The sequence below is a fragment of the Genypterus blacodes genome, unplaced genomic scaffold (genome assembly GCF_046128005.1).
Source record: "Genypterus blacodes isolate CSIRO-AG114 ecotype Tasmania unplaced genomic scaffold, CSIRO-AGI_Gbla_v1 ptg000053l_1, whole genome shotgun sequence".
NCBI lineage: Eukaryota > Metazoa > Chordata > Actinopteri > Ophidiiformes > Ophidiidae > Genypterus > Genypterus blacodes.
The window spans coordinates 2,345,870-2,357,140 of NW_027466865.1; the positions used below are offsets into that span (position 1 = coordinate 2,345,870).

The window sequence follows — 11,271 nt, forward strand, 5'->3', positions numbered from 1 at the left end:
ATACTTCACTGTTAAAAGTATTAATTGAAACTGGATCAATAAATCTGTCAACACTGCTGACTACAGACACAGTAGTTGTAGTCAAATTATGTAACCGTAGACAACACAACACTGTGGCGGCAGTAGCTCAGTCTGCTGGGTCGACAGCTGGGAACTGGAGGGTTGCCGGTTCGAGTCCCCTTTGTGGCCCAAGCAAGCAGACTGGTAGCTGGTGAGTTGCCAGTTTTGCCTCCAGAGCACTGCAGAGGTGCACATGAGCAAGGCACCGAACCCTCACCTGCTCCATGGGTGCCAAAAAATGGCTGCCCTGCACCCCCTCAGAAAATGCATGTGTTTGTGTGTGTGATATGTAAGAGGGGTGCAAGATAAATTTCAATTGCATGTAATTTTTGCGTGAATTGCATGCAACATGATGAATAAAACTTAATCTTAATCTTAATCTTAAAAATCCAGCATGGAAGGATGGGGCCACTGGGGTTGTTGTACAGTGAGTATGATGTAATCACACTGACTCCCATTCATCTGAAGGGTCATATGTGCCATATGGCTCTGATAACTGTAAAGAGACTGAGCATGTTTTTTTACTATAATGAATGATTAGCACCATATTTTCCATTTTGGAGACTTCTCCACCTGTCTTTTAGCAGCCCACCTCAGTCTGAGGTGCTGATGAGTCTCCAGACTGGAATCAGTCACATGCAGGGCGGCTCTAGCCCTGGAGCCGGGCCCTGTCTTATGTGTAAATCGGGTCCCCTCAAATCCCAGGATCTTTTCCACAGATATAAAGCCAAGCTATTATGCCACAAAAAAACATTGTTCAATTTCCTATGAAAAGTAAAGTCATATTTTTCACAACAGTGTGGCTGATTCAGTCAAACGTGTCAATAACAAAATTGACACCCGACATATTGATTGCTATGTCCTCTTTAGACCAGGGTCCAAAGCCTTGAATGACTTTAAGCTCCATATTGGCTAAGTGCATACAGAGGCATGTGGCACACGTTACCTTGTCCATATCAAAACAACTGCCGCCATTACAATTTGCTTACAAAGCGCACAGGGAAGCTGAGGACATGGATGCTGTTGATTTACAAAAGAACCTCAATGTTCAGATCTTGATCAAATCAAAATGCAGACGTCTTATGCAATAAATGAATAAAACATTTGCCATGATGAAGCATTGAAAAGACAAACGACTAAGATCTATCAATCAGTCGTACCTCCTGATGCACAGTGCATGTCTTTATTCACATATATAACACAAGAACACAATCAAATAGAATAATACCACACAGCAACAAACACAAATCAACAAATAGAAGCAGAAACAACAACAGATGCTTGTTTGTTTCTGCATGAAACTGTATCAAGAAGGTTCAGGTTTGTAATCAACTGCTGCTTTCCCACTTCTGCCAGTAAATTCCAACGTCGAGCGAGAGGCTTTGAACTGTTTCCAAACGTTTCAAAAGTGTCGACTACAGAACGCTGAACTGCAAGAATCAGATATGAGACAATCTGCCAAACTGACTGACGAGTTTTATTCGTATATACAGATGTAAATGAGTAAATGGGAAACAGCTGTGCAAGCTCAAGGCAGGAAGTGGGAGAGCGGGACTCAACCCCACTACAGCGTGTCTGCAGCTCATTATGGGCTGGTATCTCAATTTCACAATGTTTTAAATAGCATATGAAAAGGAGAAAGAACGAATGCACTTGGTAGGTGATGATTCAGGAGGCAGAATATCCACCTCTCTCTCTCCCTCTCTCTCTCTCCCTCTCTCCCTCTCTCTCCCTCTCTCTCTCCCTCTCCCTCTCCCTCTCCCTCTGCCCCTCGCTCTCACTCTCTCTCCCCCTCGCTCTCACTCTCTCTCTGTCTCTCTCCCTTGTCTCTGTCTTACATGTTATTTCCGAATGCTTGACTGTTATTGTCCTTTTGTATAATCCCACTGGAGGTCCCTATTGCCCATCCAGCTGTTTGTGGAGAGGGAATCTCTCTTGGAATTACTTCTCCCGTGTTTTTGTCTCTTCTTTTGTCATTGAAAAGCTTGAATATGATCGTAGTTAGTGTAATGTTTTCTTTACGTTTTGACTTTTATCCTTTCCTACATAATTAGTTTTTTTCTCTTTTCTTTCCTAAGACAGACAAAAGAATTACATGGTAGCGAAGCATAATGCCATCAAACTCTGCTTAGTAATGCAGCCATCAGGACAAATACACAGGAGAGGATGATTGTACTGTTTGTGAGAATGATGATGGCTGTGTGTCAGTGGATGAATGTGCAGAGAGCATCTCAGCATCTTCCTCACACTCTGACAGGACCACAAAGTGTACTTTCACCTCTGATGCTTACAGTTCTTTACATCAGCAGGTCAGGTCAGTTAGATAATCCTTAATTTCTCATTTGATAGTCAATCTGTGCACGGTGGTTTGCAGCTAATTTCTCTAAATGAATAAGAGGGTAAAATGGCTGACCTCAGTTAAGTCTAATCTGTGTTTTCATATGCAGCTACAGACGCTGGTGACTCACAGAAACACATTTGCATGCTGGGTATTTTTATTTAAAGTTTCATAGCGGGGAGAAATGCATGAAGATCTCTCTCAGCCGGACATCTGTGAAGATGTTTGGATCTGCTGATGTCAAACTGAGCGTCACTGGCCTCCTGCTGGTTTTGGGCGTGCTCGCCAACGTCTTCAACCTCCTGGTCATGCTGGTGCAACAGTGGAGATCCAGAGGAATCCACACCGTGGCCATCATTATCTGCATCATCTCAGTGGGAAACATCCTGCAGCAGACTTCCACCTTCATCCTTGTGGCTTCGGTCTGGGGCGGCGTGCTCTGTTGGATCGACTCGCCTCTGTTCTACCGCGTAGTCCTCTTTGTGTGGCTCAGCAGCAGCTCTGTCAGCTTCTGGTCCGTCGCCTGGCTGAGTGTCTTCTACTGCGTGAGGGTTCTGAGCTTCTCCTCTGCTGTCTTAAGGGCCATCAAGGAAAACATCTCCACGATTCTCAATGTCACCCTGGTGGCATCTTGGCTGTTCTCCTGTGTGATGTTCACTCCATTCTTCTACCTCCAACCACACGATATCAACAGAACAGAAAAGGATGGATGCATCATCAGGAAGCCTCTTTTCCCTGCCTGGGTCAATGTGAACGTGTATGTGATTATTTTCATCTGCTACCTAACCCTGCTGCCCCTGATGTTCATGCTGCCCACTTCAGTCGGGCTGGTGGTATATCTGTGTAAGCAAGCTCTGTCTGTGCAGAGGAACCAGAGCAGCTCCCACGCTGCACATTCCTACGTGCTGATCTGCAAGCTGACAGTCGCTCTGGTGGGTGTTTACCTGATCACACTGCTCACCATCTCTCTTTACTACTTCCACGCCATCTTTGCATCTGGTTTGAGTGCGGACATGTTGTTCCTCAGCTTGTCGTTTTACTGCATCACCTCTGCGATCCTCCTCACCTGCTCCAATAAACACCTGAGAGAGAAGCTGAAAGGGCTGTTCTGTGAAGAGAGACGATGGAGCACACTGGGAAAAAACAGAACTGAAGATAAGAGCAAAGTGACAGAGACAGTCTGAGACTCAACTACATCCATCTGGCATTTTGTGTAATTATTTGTTTATGTCATGTTGTTATTCTTACAGTAACTTGAGTGCAACACACCCAAAGAGCTCATACCTCTGCCAGGGCTACACTGTGCTCTACATTTATAATTTAATGCCAATTTGACACAAAATGTGCATCTGTGTCTACATCAAATCATCACCATTATTTTGAGGAATTGCGGAATTATTTTTGCTTTACACAGCTGTGGGAATTTAACATAGTGTCAGATTGCCGACCACTAAGTTTATATATTTAAATGTACAATGTAGCACCACCCTAACGTCCAATATTCTGTCCAATTTTGCTGTCTATCATTTATAGTTTTATTGCGGTTTGTTTCATCCTAATGTGTTTGCATTTGCACAATTTGATGAAGAGTATTTTAATGTTTGTTGACACACCTCTACGTAACTGATTGATCTCAAAAAAATATTAAATTAATGTTGAACTTGAATGACCATTGTAAAAAAAAAAGAAAAATGTTACAAATTAAGCTGAAAATAAATTATTCTAATTGTTGTTGTTGTTGTTGTTGTTGTTGTTGTTGTTGTGTGGTAGTGGTTATTAGTTCATATTAATCGTCTTGTGACATAGACAACGTTGCATTCTAAAAAGGTAAGGACATTATTTTGTTCTATCAAGGAGACAATTAACACAACCATAAAACAAAAAATGAAATTGTGTTTTAAGAACCACAAAACCAGTACTTTACATCAACACTAGGGGTCTCTGTCGGATCTCTGCTTTCATTAGTCTCTTCTTCTCTATTGCGAAAAACGATTATTATTCATGTAAACCAGATGGCACAACAATTTCATGTGACAGGGTGTATGAAGAGAGGAAAGTTGCAGTTCTCCCTGATCTCCAGCGGAGGGAGATACAGGCTTTGCACTCATGATCGCTTCTTAACGTTCACTTGTTAGTGCCGTGGTGTGGACGACATGCTGCAGTTGTTTTGTTCACTGTGAGTTTTGTGAGACGGACAGATGAATCCTGCAGAAACCCTCTCTCCTCCACCTGTGAGAATGTGGTGTTCGAGTTCAGCTTAACTGTCTAGGTCGGTGCTCTGGGTCTTGGAGAAGTAGCAGTGTGATATGTTGGAAAAGCAATAAACGGTAATAACGTCTCCTGGCCAATAGGAGGAGGTGTTTCTCTCTATTTGTGTGTCTACCTCAGTTAGTCGGTAAGTAAGAGAGACGGAGTGTGTCGTGGGGAGAATCTCCAGGGACATTTCCGTCCTGCATTCCGACTCTTGTGTATCGTGTGTCTTCGTGACTTCATCCTTGAAGGTTCTCAATCCTGGTCCTTGAGTAGCACACACTCACCACTGCATGGGCTCATGTTTGATACACGACCAGCTGCCCCCCCAGCTTCACACTCTCCACCAGAATGACATTTTAAACAACAACGACCTGCATTTTGTGCATGTCACTGGTTTGTGCTTAAAAGTATTTGTCGCTTGCAGTGGTACAGTCAGTCTGGCTGCACTCACTGAACCAGTATTGATTGGAGCATCAAGTGACGTGATCCTACATAATATTTACAGAGAAGAACAAACAAGAGGCGTCTGTCTGTTTGATCTGTCTGTCTGTGCCAGAGATGTGGGAGTTCATCTCCAAACAGTTTGCCTTGACTGACTTCGGATCACAGATGACATAATCAAGTTGTGATCAAATGTGATTTTCAGGCTTTGGTATGCGGAAAGATGACAGAAATCACATAATATAAATCGTCTTTAAGTGTTTGTACCGAAGCCCAGACACAAAGAAAAAAACAGCTGAATACCACAGTGTCAAGTTTATGGAGCACATCCGTGCATAAAGAACAAACCCTTTAGTTAATGATAACAATGCTCACATTATCTCATCGTCTAACCGACAGATTACTGTGAAATTTGCTGAGCACATTCATGGCTCCCCAGAAAGTGAGATTTGAATGGAATGACTTCATGGCTCAGAAGAACTAGAAGAATACTTGTACAACACAATGTACATGGCAGTCCTGTGTGTTTTTGAAGTATTAGCACAGTACACTAAAGTAAGATCACTGAACTCTGTACGGAAAACTATGAACACAAAACCTTTTAACAGATTCATTGTGGCATTAGGCTAAACTTACAGAGATGGAAAGTTTTATAAGTTAAGTCTCTTTGTTTCAACATTCTGTCTTTACTTTCTTCTTTTCTTGTTCATCTGAAACAGAAATCCCCCAAATTGAATGTAATGAGAAAAAAGTTCAGCTTCTCTTAAATGACAGAGAAACTAACTAAACTCATTTTACATTTTACAGCTGAAGCTTCTACATATAAATGCAAAACATTCACTTGCTATGGATTCTCTGTTTCCACTGTGGCATTGTTATTTTTACTTTAGTAAACAGTTTTAGGTCTTACTCTTGTGAAATTGTATCTTCCCTGATCTAAAACTGCTTTGATATGCATATTCAAGACACATTTACAACCACATGATAAACTCCACATCATGACATTAACTGCCGCAAACCGATGGCTGACGTAAAAGCAAAAAGTAGGAAAGTCATTATTTCTGACAACAAAGGATGCTGAAGCATGACATTTTCAAATGAATCCTGCAGATTAGCACCAGCACACTTCTCTGGCTGTGTGTTTGACCTTCCTCCTTTGTTGTGGCTATGCCTGCCATGGGGTCAGCTGGGGTCACACCAAGAAAAAAAAAGGAGGGAAGCAGGGTTAATGCCTCCAGCCCCAGTAATAACCACCTCCAAAGCCCAAGGGTCGTTTTTCATAGTTCTGTGCCCGGCTGGTCAGAGGCGGCAGGCAGCTGGAGGCCCGGTCGCTTCCATCCACATGTCTGGTTTGCGTTAACTGGACACATGTGGTCTTTGTTTTGAGAAGCGCGTCTGACATGAACCCATAACCAAGCATGTGAAAAATGGATTTCTCAGACAACGGCTTTAGGTTTGACTTTGTTCCGGGCCTGTGTTTCACTTTAAACAGGACGTATCGTAATGACAGGAAGCGCGTTATTTCACTTAAGACCTTCGTTAAGGACAACAGGGGGAGTGTACTGCCAGATTTTACACTGCAAAAAAGGAAGAAGAAAAAAGAAAGGCTCAAGATGTTGTTTGAAAACGACGTAATGTTTCTTAACCTCGGAAAATAATCTCGTCATGGACCACATGCAGTAGATTATCAGAATCTGTTGAAATGTTGAATTCACGATTTCTCTCTGTCAGGTATTCAGTCTGTTTTTCAAATACAAATGATTAGAAACAGCTTTTAAAACTGGAATGGGATGGCTGTCACATTGATATCTCACATTATCTGTTGTGGTTAAACCAGGTCACTGCAGTTGTTTAAGATAAATGAATCAGAGCAATCTTAATAATGCAAGTCATTTGAGGTCATACAATGTCCTTATTTTCAAATCAAATCGGATACAAATCAAATTGTTTTAGGAATCTTTGAGCAAAGAGTATCAGGAAAGAAGAAGGGAGAATAAGAAGTAAATGTTGAATTTTGGAAAACTAAGCCATGATCAGAACAGGATCCATTATTGATCGATTGAAATTCCTTTTGAAGCATTGTATGACATTTAAAGCAGTGCCAGAAATGTTTAAGCTTTCACTGAAATGTCTAAAGGTTTATGTCCTTTCATAAAGGAAGCAGTCTTAAAAGTCAATTCAACCTCTCTGAGATTGATACTCAGGACGAGCGCACACACACACACACACACACACACACACACACACACACACACACACACACACACACACACACACACACACACACACACACTCACACAATGGCTCAGTGTTTGCTCAGTGACACATGGTGGTTGATGGACACTAGCTGTAGGGATCAAACCTGTGACCTTTTTTATGACCAGACAATCTCTCTGTTACCACTCGCCCTCCATGTTAAATATCCATGGGTGACTTGTTGACGTATTAACTACACAGTCACTGTAGTTGCTACATTTACTCTTCAGATTTAAAGAACTATAACCTGAGTATTTCTGTTTTCTGAGATTTTCTACTTTCTTCCACAACATATCAAAACATTTACTTACTTACATTTTACATTTACATTTACTTTCACTTCATTTATGTGAGGCTCTACTCAAATCTATTACAAGAGATAATCTCTTAAGGTGCAACCTCACCGAAAGACATTAGCGGCAACCACACACTACATAATGATTTCACACCTTTTGAAGTGTTGTTAATCTGCTGATGTTGTGACAGTTCTAAGGAGTTTCTTTCTACTGAGTTCTGTTAAGAGTTTATTTTTTCTTCCTAAAACCCGCTCATAAACTCGCAGATTTCAAGGCACGGACATTAAACATTTGATCCACCATCCCATGGTTGAGGGAAAACCATGGTGTGTGTGTGTGTGTGTAGGTGTGTGTTTGTGTGTGTTTACGTGTGTATTCCATATAGCAGAGGACCAAAAACTGTGACATGTTTCGCAATATGTGGGGTCTCTTTTATTTTCAGTTGTGTTAAGAGTGGAAAATGTTGTACTGTGAGTCATTTATATCTGAGAGTTATATGATCAATATCAGCTCTATCCCCAGGCTAAACACATGCTGGATGTACTGTATGTCTGAATGCATTAAGATCAAACTGATATCAGTCGATTTTATCTTTTTGAAAGATTAAATATATTTACTTTTATTTTAGTATTCCATAAAAACCTAATTAGATTCAAAGTGAATAGGGTAAATGTGAGCTAGAGTCTCACACACACACACACACACACACACACACACACACACACACACACACTCACATCTCACTCAGCATCAGCTCACTGGAATGCCACGCTGTGCACATTGGTAAAACGCAAAAACCATAAAAAATCACACAACAAAAGGAGAAACTCTGCGCGTTGGTGTGTTAATCTGTGCACGTGAGCAGCAGAGCGAAGCTTCCATTCATGACAAACCCACAGCTGCTGGGTTTGGACCAGATGCAAACCGCAAAACCTTTTTATCTTTCAACAAAAGATTGTCAGCTCGATTTCACCTGGACACAGTAATGACAAAGCGTGGATTCGTTGTAGGCCTGAAATGAGCTTGCAGGTGTGATTTTGTGCTATTCATTACCTTTCACATACTAAGACATATGTACATAGTTAGGTTATTGAATGCTAAGTGTATTAGTAGGGCTTAGACCAAAACATCATATGGAATCAGAATGAAACACTCCCACTTGATGTATAATGTTTCAGTGTGCCTTCGTGTCAGTGAGGAACTTAAAAGGAAACGTTTACCTCAGATACTCTTACACTGTTACCAAAGATCTGTTCAGTATGTGACATTCTATTAATTCCAGGGGGTTTACGTGTGATGTGGTGTCACAGCAGCAGCAGGCTTTGTTAGTGAAGCCACTTTCCTTTTGCCTCCACTTCTACCCAAGCACGCACGCATTCTGCTCTGTTTAGGTTGGAGTAACAAAGAAAAAGGTGGAAAAATGTTGCAGAAATCATCAAACAGTTCTTATTTTAAACTGCATGGCCTCAGCGTGTTTCCTGTCCCTCTGTCTGTCATTATGCAGAACGAGTTGTTATTGGGAGGGCGTTGATAGTATGCAAATGAGCCATGACTGATTGATTGTCTTTGAATTCACTGCTGTCCACAAGGCACCGTTTGAAAGGAACACTCACAGTAGGATTTATTTGCTCTAATCCAATGGAACATTTTCACAAAAAGCGAGTGTCCTGCAGCATCCGGAGGGTTTTGTCACTTTGCATGTTCCAGGTTGTTACAGACGTGGGTCAGGATGTAACATGGCTCCTTTACGTTTTTTAATAATTCTCTGCCCAAGTGTCACCAAGGGCAAATTCCAACACATTTTTATGAGATTTGGCAGTTACTTCTGATCCTGATTCTGACGCATATTTCCTTCCTAATTGAGAGCTGCTGCCATATATTGGAAGGATGCCTATTCTTGTAAAAAATTGCGAGGAAGAAACTGTATTGAGACCATGTGTGGAGAACATGAGATAGCATGTTTATATAATTCACATGGTGACAATCGCCAGCACACTGCAGGTTACTTTAGGCCTACAAGAGCGATCATGAGTCTAACTAAAGGGAACAAAGATGTGGGGATGTGAGAGGAAGGGTTCTGAGTTGAATTCCAGACCAGCTGGACATCAAGAACATTCTTTTAAACAATAAAAATATATTGGGCATGATCAAAACACAAAAGATCAGAGTTTAACTTACATTAACCTCCCTGATGCTGCTTTGAAGCAGAAAATGATTGTTTGAGCTGCTGAAAGTGGTAGATTCACATGTTTTTTCCTATTTTTTTCATTCATCCACTAAATGACGTATTATAGGAAATACTACTCTCTGATTGGTTGGCAGGTGTTCAACTATGGTGAGTAAGGGTTTCACATAGAAAATGGAGGCTTCTCTACATTGTGGCACTCTTTGATTGTGTTTTTACACATAAGGACACACTCACTGTGTGTCATCACATCATCATGGGTGTTGAACTTTGAATAAGGTTTGTCCACAAAACCTCTTTGTCCCAAAGTCTCATTGACTTCAGCCAATGAGACTGTTTTTACCGTCTGTCACTGAGGAATGTTTTCACAGCTTAAATAAAATTACACTATGTTTGCAGGTTACAGGTCAAATACTGTGACAAATGTGAGTAATCGTATTTATGTTTTCAAATGCTGTGTTTCAGATTTTTATCACCAAAGGATATTTATAGTTGTCACGTCATCACGCTGTTATTAAAATCTCCAGCTTACTAGAGGCTTATACAGGAGGTTAATGAGGCTGGAATCTACTGATACGTGACCGATCCTCTGCTAGCTTTGGCTTTAATTGGCGTCTGTACGTAAAAGATCTGCAGCAAGTTACTCTAATTACAGTCTTCTGTCCCAAATTAGTAGTGACACCATCTTATAAAACCTTTCCTCTTTATCTCTCACTATACGATTAAGGGTCTGATGTGGTACGCAGTGTGCAATTCCTTTTCAGGCAAATCCGATTTTATTAGAGCCTCTTTTCCTGTCCAAAGAGCCTTTAGAAAGCTGACAGCCATTACACAGAGCGGCTCTGCTAAATTCTTCACTGTCATTAGTGGTGGTAATTACAGAAATGATCTCTAACTGATTCACAAAGAGCCTTTCCTGGACAAAACAGAGCCGGTCGGTCAGAGAGCCTCAGTGGGGATTTTGAACCTCTCGTCTTTTATGTTGAACCAGCAAATATGAGTAGATTATTGTGATTAACTTTTCATAGGCTTTGTAACACACTCACAGGACCTCCCGCCCTCCAGCCTCATAAAAGCAACAATTAAAGCTCACACACTTTCCCTGTGTGTTACTCCTTCTGAAGTCACATGTTACATGCAAATAACTATAGATGCAAGTTAAATGAATTCACTTTCACGTCATTCACAGGGACTTATGTTGGGCCTGTGATCCTATACTGAATGTACACAGGCTTGATTATAGGTTGTATGTGTTTTTGCTCACATGGAAAAAGGATTTATACCCTACCTACAGTGTTATTTATGGTAGACTACTTCATATTTAGGCGATTGTGACCTTAATACTTCACGGAATTTTTCCTCTTATAATAATCCTTTAATAGCCCAATCGGGAGCAATTTACTGTATAGTGACCAATGGGAGTAGAAGTATTTAGATGTTAA

General features: G+C 41.1%; 1 protein-coding gene across 1 annotated transcript; it reads left to right on the forward strand.

Annotated features, from left to right (window-relative positions):
- Positions 1-2,619: 2,619 nt before the first annotated feature.
- Positions 2,620-3,582, forward strand: tas2r200.1 (taste receptor, type 2, member 200, tandem duplicate 1). Its single transcript, XM_076151109.1, has one exon. The coding sequence runs from the start codon at positions 2,620-2,622 to the stop codon at positions 3,580-3,582; it is 963 nt and encodes a 320-aa protein (XP_076007224.1).
- Positions 3,583-11,271: the final 7,689 nt, after the last annotated feature.

Coding starts and splice junctions, on each gene's coding strand:
- tas2r200.1 (XM_076151109.1), top strand. CDS start 2,620: ATGTTTGGATCTGCTGATGTCAAACTGAGCGTCACTGGCCTCCTGCTG.